Genomic DNA, 16,400 nt, shown 5'->3' with positions numbered 1-16,400 from the left:
TTTCCAGAGCATCTCTAATTCATCTCATGGTCTTCACCATCACCTGATTTAATTCAGGCTTTTTTCTCTTGAGAATAGGTCATAGTGGTTTCTTCCACAGGCACTTGGTTGATTGCTTGCCTGTAGGTGTTTGATTTTTCAGGATATTTGACTATAAAAAACAGAAGAACTGCTAATCTACATGTTACTTGATTGACTTTTCCTTCCCATGTGGTTTTACTGCTTCCTCTTATTTATTTATGCTTTTATCTACATCCTGTGTACCTCAGCAAAATGAGCAGTTCGTGGCTTAAACACTTATCTTGCAGAAGTCTCCATGGTGAGGAAGGAGCTGCAAGGACAAAGATAGTAGTAGGCTAGATGGCCTCAGCCAAATGATTAAGGAGCTGATAGGGGCTCTGAAATAAAGACAATTGTTGGTTCTTGCTGCTTTGAAGAGTATGCTAAAAGTTGGCTGATGCCCTTATTTTTTAGTGTTTAAGAGTTGAAAAGGTAGTGAATTAATGGAAACCACTGAAATAACCTGCTTAAAATAGATGTCCAATTTTTAGATAGTTAAGACTGTTTTTAAGTGGTTTTATGTTAAGGAAAGACTTTAAGGGAGCTAGGAGTAAATTGAATGCAGTGTTCAGGAAGATCAATCATGGGAAGTTGATCGAGCAGCAGAACTGTCAAGTAAAAACTAAGGATGAAATGGGAAGAGCATGTGAGGGTTTTCCAACCTCTGCCGACATGTAAAGCCAAGGTCCTTTCCCTTCTGGATTAAAGATGTAATAGCTGAAAAAGCAAGTGAAAATTTCCAATTTTGCTTGGACTACTTAGATCATATTTTTTTTTTTGAAATTTTTTTCTTTCGGGATTTGTACAATTTTGTCAGCTTTTAATTTTTGTTTCTATTAGAAACCTAGCAAGTGTCAGGTATCTTTAGAACCCGAAGCATAAATACAGTTTTTGCTGTCACAGGCCCTTGAAAGAGCCATTTTTGTTTATTCTATCAGGTAAGTGCTTGTTTATGAGAAGTGTTAGTGTCCTCTTTGAATTTTTAAAGTAGAATTCTGCTTCTTGGGGCACCCGGGTGGTTCAGTGGTTGAGCGCCTGCCTTCCCCCCAGGGTGTGATCCTGAGGACCCGGGATCGAGTCCCACGTCGGGCTCCCTGCCTGGAGCCTGCTTCTCCCTCTGCCTGTGTCTCTGTCTCTCATGAATAAATAAAATCTTTTAAAAAAAGGCTTCTTGATGAGGTTTTCTGTGGGCAGGATTACCTTTAGGAAAGGTGGATGTGCAACTGTTCCATAATTGGCTTTTTAGTATTTTTGTTGAAAGAGACTGTGCCCTTCAACTGATTTTTTTCCTTGTCATTATTATACCTATTTCTTTGTAAAGTCTTTTTAATACTTGTATAATATCTGAGTTCCCCCTTCTTCATTTATGTTGATGCTTCTTCAAGGAGGAAATATGTACGTAATCTTGAAGTTAAAGCTAACCTAAGTTAGCAAAGTATATGTTACTAATGACTGGAATAGTAAAATACTTGTACATTTTTTCCCCTATCATTAATATTACATATAAGTTAGTGTTTAACATAAAAGTTGACTGTTAGGGGCTTATCTTGAGAAAATTATGTAATTCTCTTGAAACCAACAGACTTGAAAAAATCAGAATGAGTTTCCAAAATCTGGTTTAATTCCGATCTGGGGAGGAGAGGGCATTGTGAGAAATACATACGCACAGAAACCTAATCAATGCTAGACAAACAACGTATTAGTTTACAGTATAATAGGATAACCATAAATTTGAAGGCTCAAATTGAGTCCATTAGCGGTAAATACAGTTTTCTATTTGGCTCAAGTGGCTACTGAATATCAAGTGATGCTGAGTTCCTCCAAAGCACCTAATGACTCCACAGCCTTGGAAGGAGTTTCACCACAGTCTCAGAAGAAATCCCAGTCCATGCCTTTAACTCTCTTGGCCCTTGGGAGTCATCACTGCCCAAATACAAATGCAGGCCAGGGATTTCTAGTGGCCACATGTTATTGCACAGAGAGGTCTGTTCTAAGCCAGACTCTTAGGCTAAGAAGGTGTGAGATCAGCCCTTAAATAGTGGTCTAGCATTAATGTGGTCTATCAAAGCATGTTAGAGAAATAGCTCCTTAGTGATTATGTACCAGCTACTCTAGTTATCAAACTAACAGAAAAGGCAATGTGGCAGCTTCACATTTCACATGAAAGACTAGCATTAACTGGGCCTGGTGCTGGCTTCATTTTCACATAAATCTAGTGATTATTTTAATTTAGACCCAGGAATAAATGATTTCATACCAGTCTTTTCTTCACATCGGTTTGTGTAGCATTTAAATTCTTATGGGTTAATGGCTAGGCCATGAAGGCAAAAATGTTTAACTCTCCTTTGCCAAAACAGAAACAATCCCTGTTCTGACTCCTGTCCAGTTTCCAAAAAAAAAACAAAACATACATACACCTTTGTTATTGCACATCTTTCACACAGACTTGTGTATGTATAATATACATATATATATTTTAAATATGCTACACTTAAAAAAAAGACTATGGTACTTTACATGTTTAACAAAGATCATTACACCACAGATGTTTGAAAACTATACAAAAACCCTTATACAACTAATGTAACATTGTTGAATTAGCACACAGGTTTAAAAACATCCACAGAATCCAAGCAAGTATTGATGCCTTCTTGGAGTTCATTGAGAAGCCCAGCCCATCACAAAATTTTAAGCACAAATGCAGGCAATAATAAATAAGACTTTTCTGGTAGTAGTAATGGTCCAGGTATATTATGTATTAGATTTTCGGACTGAGGCGATTAGGTGATTGATATTAGGAAAATGTGGGTCAACAATCAGTCCAATTGTTTGACATATTTCTAATACATTCCTCGTATTCAGTGGCTTTTAACAGCTGTACAGTTTTGGTGTAGACTAGCAGGATTTTAAGGTTTCATCTTTCCCAATCAAAGCCTGGCTAATGGGCTAAAGGTTTAAAAGGCCCACATTACTTATTCTGTCTCTGCTAGAGAAATTCCATCTCCGCTCTGCTTATTAAGTCAGTGCTTAAGTAGTTTTTAGTGGTTTGGGGTTATGTGTGTGTGCACGTGCTTTGTCTTCTGTAGCATTCAGACTAATGGAATAAAAACACTGTCAAGTGAACTCTGGCAAGAGAAGTGACATTTTCACTTGTGACTACTGTTTATCAGGGTGTTCTAGAGATATGCCATCACCTTAGCCAATGAGCAGTCAGGTAGTTAAGATGATGGACATGCTCACAAGATCCTCAGGGCTTGGGACTTTAACTTGTCTGTAAAATGGGGAGTTAGAGAACCAATTTCCTAACACTTATTTTATACTCCATTTTGTACAGAAAAAAACAGTGAATCTGGGGATGAATGGAATCCCCCCCCCCCCCGACCCCTTGCTTTTTTTGAATGAAAAATTACTGCCAAAGTTTAAAAAGCAGTTACTGTGGGCATTGGGACTTTGTTAGAGCATAAAAATAGGGATAGGAGCCCTGTCCATCGGCTACCATAACCTATTCCTGTGTGGTGTTAGAGATAGGATTGATGTTTCCCGAGCCCCTATAGTAGGCTGCTGTGGGGATACCTATTTACCCTTCCTCTGTTCCCAAAAAAAGTTGTAGGACTTACATCTTGCTTATTCTGAACTTTGGTCTAAGAATGGTGAAGTGATTGAGGCCTGGTTCTGCACCACCACCCCTCTTGCCCTTGGCTCTTAATCTGTGTGATAAAATGGTTTGTGGTACAGGCCAAGGAAATAAACCTTGACTTGTTCCATTCCATCTACATATAAAGCAATTATTTGTTTTGCACCAAGGCATAGTTTTAGATTCAGCCTGAAGGTGATTCATGTGGGGCAGTGTCGTAAAATCTAAATCAGGTGTCTCTGCCTAGTGGCACTTAGCGTACGATATCTCAGCCAAAGAAGGTGCAAAGTAATTACTTTGTTAAGCTTTCAAAACAAGGCAAACCCTCAAGTGAACAGATTTATAAACCCAAATAGACCTATACTTTTAATTCTTCAGTAAATCTCGTAGGTCCACTCCATTTGCTTAAACTGTGAAGGAGTGTTGGTGTTGCGCAGGTCTGAAGCTTGGGGTAATACCCAGCTGGGCTCCTGCCACCAAGATCGTTCCAAAGTAAATGTGAGGTGGTGGCTAGTACCATTTTTTGGAATCCATTTTTTTGGCAATTTATAGAAACTAGATTATAAGCTCCTGAATCCTAACAGTGGTGTTCCACTCTTTTTGTAAACAGGCATAGACCGGTGCTATGAGCTTGGTCTAGCTCTCATTTTTGCATTAAATTTCTAGTCTGCTTTTCTGGGCATGGAGGCCTGTTGCAACTCACCCGCTGCAGTAATTTTAATGTTCTTTCCGTCTGCTTTCAGGAACAATACTAGTAACTGGGGAAACTTAACTCCCATGACTAGCTCCCTTTTTTCTGTTGCTGCTGGGATTGGGAGATACAGCTGACTACCCCATGGTTACCAAACAGCAGGCAAGGATCTCCCCACAAGTGCTGAGATTCTGGCAAGTTCTCCCACTGAACATCTGAACGAGCCACCCGTGGCTTGGAGACCTCCGTTCCTGGAACGAGGAAACAGGGCGAGGTTTCCTTTGGCAGCCGAAGCTCGATCCTAACCCCAGGAGAGAAAAACCGGGGATCTCCATTGGAAGAGGAGACTGAGCCGGTATTGGTGCGGGCCTGACTGCTGGACAGTGGAACGGAAGTCTTCACTAGCAGGATTTTCTTTTATTCTCCTGATCATAGAGGTCCTTATTCTTTCCTTACTTGGATTTCTAAAATCTTGGAGGGACAATTCAACTGATCCAACCCTACCCTGGAATTCAGCCTAGGATAAGTCCCTCAATAGGATTCCACACTGATCTGGTGGGCTAAGCAAGAGGCAGTGTCCTATTACAGCCTCGAGCACATATCCTACCCCCAGGAAGTATGCAGTCTTCATTTTAGCCTCTGAGACAACCTGGAAGCACTAACAGGAGACGAAAACACCAACCCCGAAACATCATTCTGAGGCAGTGATGCCTACTGGCACGCAGCCTTACGGCAGAGACACATCTCAAAACAGCCTGCAAGTCAAGCTCACAGTTTCCTGCTAGGAGAGAAACGGCTGCCTTAATGGTTTAGATCATTATCCTTCATGGTCCCTGGGAGAAGATGGGGTCAGACTTGTCAACTACGTGTCAGGGGGCATGCAGTAGTTTCCCATTCCATCTCTGACAGCTGGCACTGTGGCCCAGGTGCAGTCACTTGGCTGGACGTGGCCGCTCATTGGTCCTGTGAAGGCCTGGGGCTGTGGAATGTAGGCTTTGGTAGATAAAGGCCAGTTCTTCACTTGACTCACTCGAAGAAACCAGAGGGGTGCTCTTTCAGAAGGTTACACAGGATGAAAATGGCATTTGTGTCTCTTCTGAACTAAAGGAGGCAGATAAGGTTTTTCCCCTCTTCGATTTCTTCCTGTACTTTGTCACTGGAGGTGGCAATTTCTGCTTGTGCAGAGAAGACTGCACAGATGAAGGTGAGTACTGTGCCTCCGATGGCGGTGTAGAAGGCCCAGCCCAAGGAGCAGTCTCCGGGTTTGTAGGCCGATGCGTAGGGCCCACAGTAGCCTACGGCCTTCTGGCAGCCCCAGCCAGCAGGGTAGAGTATCAAACCCAGGATGAGGAACAAGCCTGCAGGGCAGAAGAGAAATAGGTGAAACCCCCAGCTTCCAGTGGAAGGTGAGCAACTCTCCAGCGAGGCTGCAGCTGTCACCCAGTGGTCTGCCCAGGGCCGCAGGCACCCGTTCCGCAGAGGCAGGTCTCAGGGACTGGCTTCATGCAGCTCATCTGACCTCATCGAGAAACGCCACCGCTTTCTTAGAAACCTCTGTAGCCTCTTTTGTGTATGTTAGAATGTGGACCCATTAATAATTTCTCTCCTAGAAAAGCAAATTAAACTGTTTCTTCCCACAAAACTCTTGATAGTCAGCATTTTCCTTTCAGTCTAAGGCGGAGGCTGGCAAACGGCGGCCCCCACAAGTGAAATGTGGACCCGCTTCTCTAAATATTTATTAGAAAAAAAAAAAAAGAATGTACCCTATGCCCATTTGTTTATGGACTTGGTTGATGGCTTTTCCTGTGCTGGAACAGCAGCAAGATGGCTTTATTCTATGTGGCAGGAGAAAAATGGTATTCTCTGAAAGAGGACACCGATATAAATCAAGATAACGTATTTCATACCCCCCAAAAGCTGTTTCTTTAGATACCTTCCAGTAGCAATTCTATCCTCATAATTTAATCATGGTTCTGAATTCTCTTTTCCTACCTTTACTGAAGTTCTCTGGGTTTACCACACCAAAGCTCTGAAGTCATTTACAACAACTTTCCCACAAAAAAGAATTGGACTAAATTTGTGGTAGTATTAGGTTTGAAGAATGATCAAGGACAGTGTTTGAATCCAAAGATCACAACTTTCATAGCCGTCTTCATCCTGTGATGGCATCTTCTCGCCCAGCCTGGCAGTTCAGATCTGATTTTGGATCTCATTTTCCCTACTTCCCAAAGTAATCCCATTGTTCTACTTTGGGGCTTAGGGGACTTTTTTTGCAAGAGTGGAATATAGGGAACTGGTTTATGTGTTTACTGTCTGAAGAAGGGTGCTTCAAAACAAGAAGTCTCTCTCACCCTGCAACCCTTTGTTTCTGTTTAGGTCACAGTACTGGGAGGAAGGTGGGAAAAAGCACTCCAGGGTTAGAAGTGTTAAGTGAAACACACAGCCGACTGAGCCATTCCAGAGAGGTGCAGTTAGAAACAACTGAGAGCGTGGAGCTAACTCCCGGAAGGAGAAGACTGCCGGTGGAGAATGCATCGGTAACTCTGGAATAGGCAAGGTTTCAGCACAGACTGGCTAAGTCAAGAGGTGGGTAGGTTAGTAGCTAGAAGAGCTCTGGGCTAAGGGTGTAATAAAGGTTTGAATCCAAGCTCTTGCCATTTATGAGCTGGGTGATTTTAGAAAAGTCTTTAAACTTGTCTGGGTAGGATTCCTCACCTATAAAACACTAATCCTTAAAGTGGTTGCGAATATTAAAGTGCAAAAAACCAAAAAAACAAACAACTTTATATGGCCGTAACAGTAACAGCTGTAACAAAACTGGAACATAGACTAGCAGCTGATAATAGGTACAAGGCTTTAGCAGACCTCTCCCGTATATAAACACTAACAGTTTAAAGTTTACCACTTAGGAGTAAGCAAGTCAGGTACATTTTGAGGGTCTATTTTGAAAGGTGTAATAATTTGGGGAGAGAGGAAAACCCCGGTATAATTTAATACCCTGGAAGAATAAACTATTCTCCATATCTCACTCAGCCGGGACCCCAGGATCACGCCCTGGGCTGAAGGCGGCACTGAACCGCTGAGCCACCCGGGCTGCCCTCTTTTGGATTTCTAAGGCCTATAATAAAGTCTGATTAATCCCCATCTCCTTCCCTAGGAAACCTCACCCAAGGGTAGACTACACTTGGGTAGTCTCCTCCCTCAGGTCCTCAGTTTCTCTGGAAACACTGAGGTACCATCACTGGGACTCGAATGAGGATTCAGAAGCACTCTCTGGCGCACGGCCTCTACGGTCAAGCCCTAGTGCCTATCCGAGGCAGGGGAGCAGTTGCTGCTTGTCCCTTTAAAAGACTAGCATGTTCGTATTTAAATTGCACCTCCAATTAAATACTAATTGCACACATCTGTATTATGTGGCTTAAACAGGCCCAATTAGTAAAACTAAGGTGTTTTACTGTGATCAGGACCAAAGACAGCATGGAGAGCACTCCTGCCCTATGCGGGGATCCAGCTGGTAGGACATACGCAGTATCTTAATCTGGCTGCCGCAGATTCTTCTGGGAAGTAGGCAGTTTTAAAATAGTCATCTTAATGTCGTCAGATCCCTTTGCGCAGCACAGTCACAAACACTGACTCTGGCACCGGTGCCAGGGCCCCCGGCTGCTCCCCTTTCTCGTAGTTCAGCTAAGGCTCCTGAAGTGCTTCAGCCCATCTTAAAATCCCGTCACAAGCTGCCCCGCTTGTGAAGAAGGACCGCAGGGACACTAGCATACAAGGGTGTCCTGCTGAGGAGTTTGTCCAGAGCCTCAGCTTGAATGTTTATAAGCCCACGGGCAGTCCAGGGGAGGGCAGTCTGCAAGCCCCGGACAGGGGTGTGTGCCCAGGCCACAGCCTTGCCCAATTCCCCGAGGCTCACAGGGTCAGAGGGAGCAGAGCGCCACTGTCCACCTGGCCCTGGCCAGTCACCGCTCCTCCCACAGCTGTACTGTAATTAGTCCAGTGAGTGCCATGAATAATGAGACCAAGAAAACAGCAGGCCTTCAGGTAAGCAAAAACCCCCACCATTTTTCCTCTCTCTAGTATTTGGACAAAGGCTTTCTACCAGAGGAATTCCAGCAAATTTAACAAGTCAGGTTGTCTCCTCCAGTGACTGCCACACTTAGTCCTTCCCTTAAGATGTCCTGATTCTACTGCTCTTGGACCCATGTACCTTATGAGCAGCCTGGGCATGTGGTTCCCGGGCCCTAAGAAGCATTCCTTAGTCATAAAACATTACCCTAACAGGTTACTTTTGCTTCTTAGTAAAAAATGCGGAAAAAACCCATTAAGGTTCCCCAACTCGGGGTAAAATCCAGCTTTCTCTTTCTCTCCTTGGCCTTGCTCTGGCTCCCTATTACCTGTTCAAACTCACCTCTGCCTTTCTCACCCTCGTGTTCTCCTCTCCAGCCTCACTAGCCAGAGGGCATTTCGTTGGACATTCATACCAGCCATCCACAGGCCCCTGACATCCCAGGCCCATCCCAGGCACTGCCTCTTATGGGCAGTGCTTTCCTTCCAGATAGTGTTTAGGCCACATTCAAATGCCACCTTGTTGGTGTGGTCTTCCATTCCACTCTACTCAAATTTCTAACCACCTACTTCCCCCCTTTCCTTGCTTTATTTCTTCTTACGTTAATTACTAACATAGAGTATATTTGAGTCATATGAAACTTTCAATATTTGGCCTTTTTTTTTTATTTGGCCATTTTTGGCCTACCATTGGACATATCTTATAGTTCAATCTACTATTTTACGTATTTTAATTATTCTCCATCTCCATCCCAGACTTGAAACTCCACCAGGGCAGGGATGGAGTTTAGCCTTCTAAAGCCAGTCCTCAGAAGAGTGCCTGGAACATAGTTACGCCCATAATAAAATATCTCTAAACCACAGTGTGCCACAACCCGCCACCCACGCCATGAAAACTAATAACCTGACAGATGCCAATCAATGAGAACAAATGTGTCAGCAGGAAAGAAGAAAGAGACTCTTAGCTGGCTGGTTTATCCTGTCACACTGTCCTGTTCCAGTCCTGTGAATTCCCGTGTTTAGAAGCAAACTTCTACACCGAATTCCAAACAGGATTAATGACCCCAACTAATGAGACAAAAATTAAAGTCTTAGATAGGCATGTCAGACAACTGGCAGAAAAATGCAGTAAGACACACCAAGTCCGCTGCAAACTCAGCATGGTTATTCTGGTCCTCCACTTGGAGTATGCCCAAGGACTCTCAGCGTGGCAGGGGCTACAGCCAGAGACCAAATGGAAGGTGAACTGTGCTCCGGATTGAATTTCACATAAGAGCCAGCCAGAAAAAGGTCTGATCTTCCTGTGCAGCTATTTAAAAAGTAGTTTCTGAAGTTAGGTCAGCCTGTAGTGGTCTCTGGGTCTTTCTACCACCTTGCCCTCATGCAGTATTGTTTTGGGAGGTATATTATGTGTTTTGTGGACGGTGATAGAGAAAGTAAGTGATGAGGCCAGTGGGCTTTTGCTCTTTTTTTGCCTGGCATCTCTTCCCATGTGCCTGGGTGAGCAATGGTTGGCCCAGCTGGGAGGAAGAAAAGCAGGGGGGATGATACTGGCCAGAAAATAGCCACCACTGAAGGAAACGGTAAGTGACTCAGAGTTGTCATAACCTCTCCATGACTGATTGCTAGGGTGATCCCCCAGAAGGTGCCCTATGCTCATCACGGGATTACTGGGGACGACTCAACCTTATGTGGGAAAGAAAAAACTGAAAAGAAACTGATGGTTAGTTCCTTGGACTACCCAAGATGCCCACAGGCTGCAGATAGCCCTGAACACCCCGGTGAGCTGACCACCAGCCTCAGGTGCCAGCTATCACCGTACAGGGCCCGCTGTGTCTCTCTGCTGCTTGTAATACCTTCCCTCACCTGGCTGGAGCAAGGAATGACCAGCCCTCAGTGTGCAAAGTGCTTTTCTAAGGCCAGGCACTGACACCGTCAACCTGTGGAGAAGCTCCCAGTGAGGGACGCAACAGTTAGCCTCCAGTAGACGGGAATCGAGAAGCTCATTCTAGGGACGCCCGGGGGGCTCACCGGTTGGGTTCCGCCTTCAGCTCAGGGCGTGGTCCTGGGGTCCCAGGATCGAGTCCCGCATCCGGCTCCCTGCATGGAGCCTGCTTCTCTGTCTGTGTGTCTGCCTCTCTCATTCTATGTCTCTCATAAAAAAATAAATAAAATTTGGGTCAATTTGTGAGGAGTGTCCACTGAGTATATACTATGTGCTTGGCCTGGTGCACTGGGGTAGAGGAAGGGGTTGATGTGGGATTTCATAGGCTTTAAGCACTTGTAAGCCAGTAATACTCGAGGAATCTGATCACACTACCCACACCACCATTCCTTGAGCCAGGGCTCTTATTGGTGCTGACGCCTCGGGGGTCCTCTACCTGGACATATCCCCCCTCACCCAGGTGTCCTTCCAAGTGCGACACGGTCACCATTTCCTGCCAGGACGGTATTCTCTGTGTGCTTCCCCTGCCCTGTCCCTCTCCAGCTCTTCATCACACTGTTAATTCTGTGGACTTATTCAGCAACTATTTCCTGCATTACCTACTCAGCGCCAGTCCCTACGCTCAGCTCAGCCCTAAGGATACCGCAGTGCCTGGCAGGACTCTGAGCCCCTGGAGGGCACAGACCTTTATTTCTCTTGGTATACATCACAGTTTTGGCTTAGCATTCATTTACCATAAACCTGATGGGTATGTCACAGTTAACTTTGGATAACAAAGGTCAAGAGTTCAACTTGTTTCTTTGAAATAGCCATTGACTCATTTAGGAACAGCAGGAGGGCCCTTGTTTATCCCCCTCAGGTAGGTCTACCTTGAGACTCAGAGCTCAGGTCACTAAAGCATAATGCCAGGACACTGCCCCTGCCACCACAGCCCCTACACCTCATTCCCTTGCTTGGGGCAGCCATCTCTCCAACGGAAGTAAGGCCAATCAGACAAGAGTGTGACTGGCTTCCCCATCCCCAGCCCCCTGCTCCGACCCAGCTCAGGGGGCACTGCTGGCTTATGGGAGCGGTAACTTCCATCAGAAAGTCGAAAAACATAGTGGAGCGCAGGATCAGAGGGGAACTAAGGCAGGACGGTCCTCCTCACAGGTATTGTGGATCCTCCCCCGCTCTCTCCGCGGGAGGCCAACTGGCTTTTCCTGCTCGGTGTCTGAACACGGGAGTGCCCACGGCTCCGCAGCTTTACTCCTGGAGGCGGATAGCTCCTGCGCTCTGGCCTCCAGCCCCGCGGCCAAGGGCCTGCCTGACCCCCGGACGCCTGACAGGGAACTTGAAATTACATCCAAAGCTCACTCTGAGCCGCCACTCCCTCCTTCACAGCCTGCTCTTTGCCCCCGGGGACTTCATATCAGCAAGTGGGAGTTCAATGGTTCAATTCTTACACCGGCTCAGGCCAAAAACCTTCGAATAATTTTTGACTCCTCTTAGAGGGCGCATTCCTCTGCCCGCAGGGCCTTCTGCTCTTAACTCTTCCTGGGCCGCAGGGCGCTTTCTCCCGATGACCCACATGGCTAACTCCTCTATGCCCGTCAAGTCTTTGAATCTGTCTCCCCGAAGCCAGCCCTGACTACCTGATGTCCTCTTATCACCCGGCTTACCTAACCCCTCTCAGCCTGGCTGCACTTTTTGTTTCTTCCACAGTACCCACCACCTTTTAATATACTGAATGACTTATTTAGGATACTGTCTCCACCATCTTCAGTGTAAACTCCATGACAAAGAACTTTGTCAGTTTATTCTTTATGTATCCCAGTTGCTTAGAACCACATGACATGTAATAGGTGCTCAGTAAATATTTGATGAATGGGAAAACAGGGTGCTGTGATGCAGATGTTACATTTTAAAGGAAACCAATATAATGTACTTGCCAAGTTTTTTAAATGGTTGGAGGAAAAGCTTCATTCAATAACGTGAATCTTAGGGGTTGGCAATTTCGGTAACAGCACAGCTGCCGTACTTCCTAATGAAACTCACGCAAGGGCCAAACCATGGGACTTGACTGCAAGCACTAAAAACCTCCTTTCTAGCTCTAGAAAATGACGCTCTTTGGGAGAACACAAAGATAAAGTACTGAGTCAATTAAATGTAATGAATTTTCATTTAATCTGGAGACCAGCTTTAGGTTAGCCTCAAAACTCTGAAATTGTTTCCCACTATTGCTGGCTGCAGTGAGCACAGCTGAAAAGACAGACTGTGGCTGACCTGTGGACCTTTCCAGGACCCCAGCTGAGAGCGGAGCAGTGCAGGGATAAACCTGGAGAAGTTCGGGATAATAGTAAGTGGTAGAGAGCAGAGGGATACAAAGGTAAATGAAGAGAGGGGTGGGCCGTGGCAGAGGAAGGGTGGTGTCCAGAAGCACCATGAGCCTAGAGAATGGAAAGACCCCTTCCCATCAGCAGCCCAGCAGACACTGAAGGCAGTGTCACAGATCAGCGTCTGGTCTGTGTGGTCTGCGTTCCAGGAGAGGAGTACCGTGTTATTTACCTCTAAGTCTGTTTCATGTGGTACAACATGGTGTACAGAGTGGCTCACCACAAACGTAGGGATACAGCTGGAAGTCATTTTGGCAGTCCTTTTTTTTTTTTTTTTTTTTTTTTAAAGATTTTATTTATTCATGAGAGACACACAGAGAGAGAGGCAGAGACACAGGCAGAGGGAGAAGCAGGCTCCATGCAGGGAGCCCGACGTGGGACTCGATCCCAGGACTCCAGGATCACACCCTGGGCCAAAGGCAGGCGCCAAACCGCTGCGCCACCCAGGGATCCCTTGGCAGTCCTTAATAGCTAATTGTAGGTCATCAACTGTTGCTAGGTGTGCACACTTCTCTTTCACAATCCCGCTGGGCACACATATCATGCTTTGAGGAAGCACACCGTATCAGACTACACCCAGTTCCCACCCACTGAATCTGTCATCGCGCTGCTTTTCCCAATCATCATGGTATGAACCTACACACTCTTCATGTTCAGGAACTTTGTGAGACATTCTGTAGTGATCATTCTCGGTCACAACACAAGGCTAGACCTGGTTCTCTTGTTTTAAGAAAGGAAAAAATGTAATTTTTATTTAAAATTTTTTCCTATGAAATTCTAAGTGGCAATTACAGGGTTAACCGAGTATCTGGAAAACTAAATAGAACAGTGATAGTAAAAAGTGGAAGTCTTAACTGTGCTGGAACACACATTTGTCCCATAAAAGAACAGCAACTGCTTGGGCACCATGGACTCCCATTCAACTATAAACTTGTTAACAGCAGTAGGGGGTGTATTCCTTATTCCTTGGCTTCTATGTCTCCATCTTTCTCCCAAATCTACACTCAGTGCCTAAGCCATAGTCCTTTATCCATGCTGTGTTGTTGACCAACTTCCCCCATTATTTCTGAATCTTGTTTTCTTTCTAGTCTTCACGTCTTTACAAGAACCTTTTGGAAAGGTCTTCTATGGCACAAATGCTAGATTCCAAGTAAAGATGACATGGAGCTAAAGCTATAAACACCTTTGCCCAATTTAATGCATTTACAACTAATACTTTAAGGCTGGAAGTTTATACAGATGACTAGAACCTTTTAGTGGGCATAGTAACTTGTAACTATGGCAACCATTGATGCTTACTGGGCACTACAATGTGCCAGGCACTGGTGAAGCACTTTAAATTTAGTTCATTCAGTCCTCTTAACAAACTTATGAGGTTGGTACTATTAATATTATCACCAGACAGATGAGGAAACCGCAGCATGTAGGGATTCAGTAGGGTTCCACAGCTACCGAGCGGCGACCTGGGACAGGCAGTGGGCTCCAGACTCCACTGCTGCTGCTTTACTGCAAACCAGAGACTCGCTTCTAAGACAAAAGCATTTGACCCGCTGAAGAAGAGAGATTGGGATGTACTCAAAGCTGGCTTACTTCTACCTACAAGGGGTTAGAGAGTGGATGATGTGGGACAGTTATCAAGTGAGGAAAGCACCCCAATGCTATGAGGGGGCAGGAGGGAGGGAAAGGCTGCACCAAAATAAAGGGTCACCTGTTGTTTGTTCAGGCTGATTTGCTAACACCATAGCAAGCCAACGACAAATAAAGACGTTCCATCCACAGCTTCTCTTCCATTACAATCTGAGTGTCACCAGCCTCTTTACCACAATATAGATGCCACTGTGGAATGGCTGCCCCTGGCTAAAGAAACTTCGAGAAGAAAACCTAGTGAACAGGTCGGAACCATTTCAAGTTTGCCTCCTCTGGCCAATGTGAACAACCGTGTGAGGAGAAAACTGCAAATGAAACATAAAACCTATTGGACCAGAGTGAAACAAGTCTAAGCCAGATAATCCACATACATTTTCATCTTTGAGATTCTGTATGATTGGGAACCATATAAAGCTGCACCTCCACCTAAAACAACGCCAGCCACAAGACAGCATATCCGGTGTTCTTCCCGGGACAGCTGATGAGACAACACGCGGCACCACGGGGATGCTCAGCGCCCCGATTACATCCTTGTCCAGCAGGTCAGGCCACCATGCAACCATCTCACCCCCTTCAAATAGCTTTTAATTCACAGAACACAGCTGATGACCTTCACCTCCCCTGACCTCCCCCTGCATCCCTCCCTGGCTCCACAGGTTTAAGTTATTGGTGTGTTGGTGGGAGACCTGCCTGTCTCCGGGTCCGCACACTGAGGATACGGCCTCCACCTCAGGCACGACGTAGGGCGACAGACACCTGGATGGTGGCTCTCAGGGCCCTTCTCTCCACCCAAGGAGAGTCCTGGTCTCCTGCCTCCCGAGTTGCAACGCTACCGAGCAATGGCATCCAACCTGCTTGACTTCTCAGATGCCAGGCAGGCCACTAGCCTCAGTACCAAAATGTCAAGTTACCAGCGTATTCCACAGTATTTATAAACAGAAGGATAAAGCCAGGTATTAGTTATAACATGAATCAAGGATTTCTGCCTAAGAATTGCCAGTTTTGGTTAATCTATACCTTTGACATCACTTTGCCCTTTAAGGTTTTTCAATTTTTCAAAGCAAATTTATTCAAAAGCCCAAACAGAATTTAGTTCTGGTGCTTTCCAGTTCTGAAATGATTCTTATTAGTTCTTTGGGTAATGGCTCCATTAATTATTTGTGCCCTGTCTCAGAGGGCAAAGGTCATGTCAGGATTGAGGCTTAGCACTGGGAAACACTTTACTCTTTTCCACATGCCTAGAAATGTATCGCTGTGCTAGTACAGACCATCATATCACAGATCGCGTTTTTACCAATGAACGTGCATTTACTAACAGCTATGTACGGAGTAGGGCCCATTCTGAACAGCAGAGATAGAACTGTGAAAAAGACACAATCTAATCCTTGCTTAGATTCTAGAACAGTGGTTCCCACAACTTCTAGACTTCACACACTAGTACAATAGCCAGAAAAATTACTGGAAGGCCAATATTTCTATTTTGCTGATATAAAGACACTGAAAATAACCATCACCTCCTTTCCTCATCATTTCATAAAAGCATATTTTAACACAAAAGCGGTGAAGGATGTAATCTGAGAATTAGTTCCTTAAATTGAACATACTCGGCTCTGTGAAATCTTACTACATTGTCCTTATCTTTCTCATTTTTGATGTAGACTTCTGGAAACCTTAGAAGAATGGATCAGGGTTCATTCAAAGGCAGTAACCGCTGGGCAAGGGGCCCCTCTGAGGAGAGGGAACACGAGGGCAGAGGTTGCCTGTGTCAGGGTGGAGACACCTTTCTAAGAAGCAAGTAACAGGATGAAGAGTAAAGAGGCTCTTTGGAACTCCCTGTCTCTTGGGAATCTAAAATCTAAACTTGTTCTCACTGCACCTCATTTTAAAATTTCAAGAGCTTATGAACGAGTCAAACTGGGTCCAGTTTTGACATTTAATAACTCTGCTTTGATAGGCAGATCAGGAACTGGAGGTCAGAGG

General features: G+C 45.1%; 1 protein-coding gene across 7 annotated transcripts in view; it reads right to left on the bottom strand.

The window, feature by feature from the left end:
- Nucleotides 1-1,659: 1,659 nt before the first annotated feature.
- LHFPL2 (LHFPL tetraspan subfamily member 2) overlaps nt 1,660-16,400 on the bottom strand; it is a 188,629-nt gene continuing 173,888 nt past the window's right edge. For all 7 annotated transcript variants that reach the window (XM_041753532.1, XM_041753531.1, XM_041753534.1 and 4 more), the window contains one exon: nt 1,660-5,743. In XM_041753532.1, the coding sequence (XP_041609466.1) occupies nt 5,487-5,743 (257 nt within the window). In that variant the 3' untranslated portion in view covers nt 1,660-5,486. The remainder of the gene's footprint in view (nt 5,744-16,400) is intronic.

Source organism: Vulpes lagopus, chromosome 4, assembly GCF_018345385.1.
Source record: "Vulpes lagopus strain Blue_001 chromosome 4, ASM1834538v1, whole genome shotgun sequence".
In the NCBI taxonomy this organism is placed as follows: domain Eukaryota; kingdom Metazoa; phylum Chordata; class Mammalia; order Carnivora; family Canidae; genus Vulpes; species Vulpes lagopus.
This window is presented reverse-complemented; position numbering and strand designations above follow the sequence as displayed.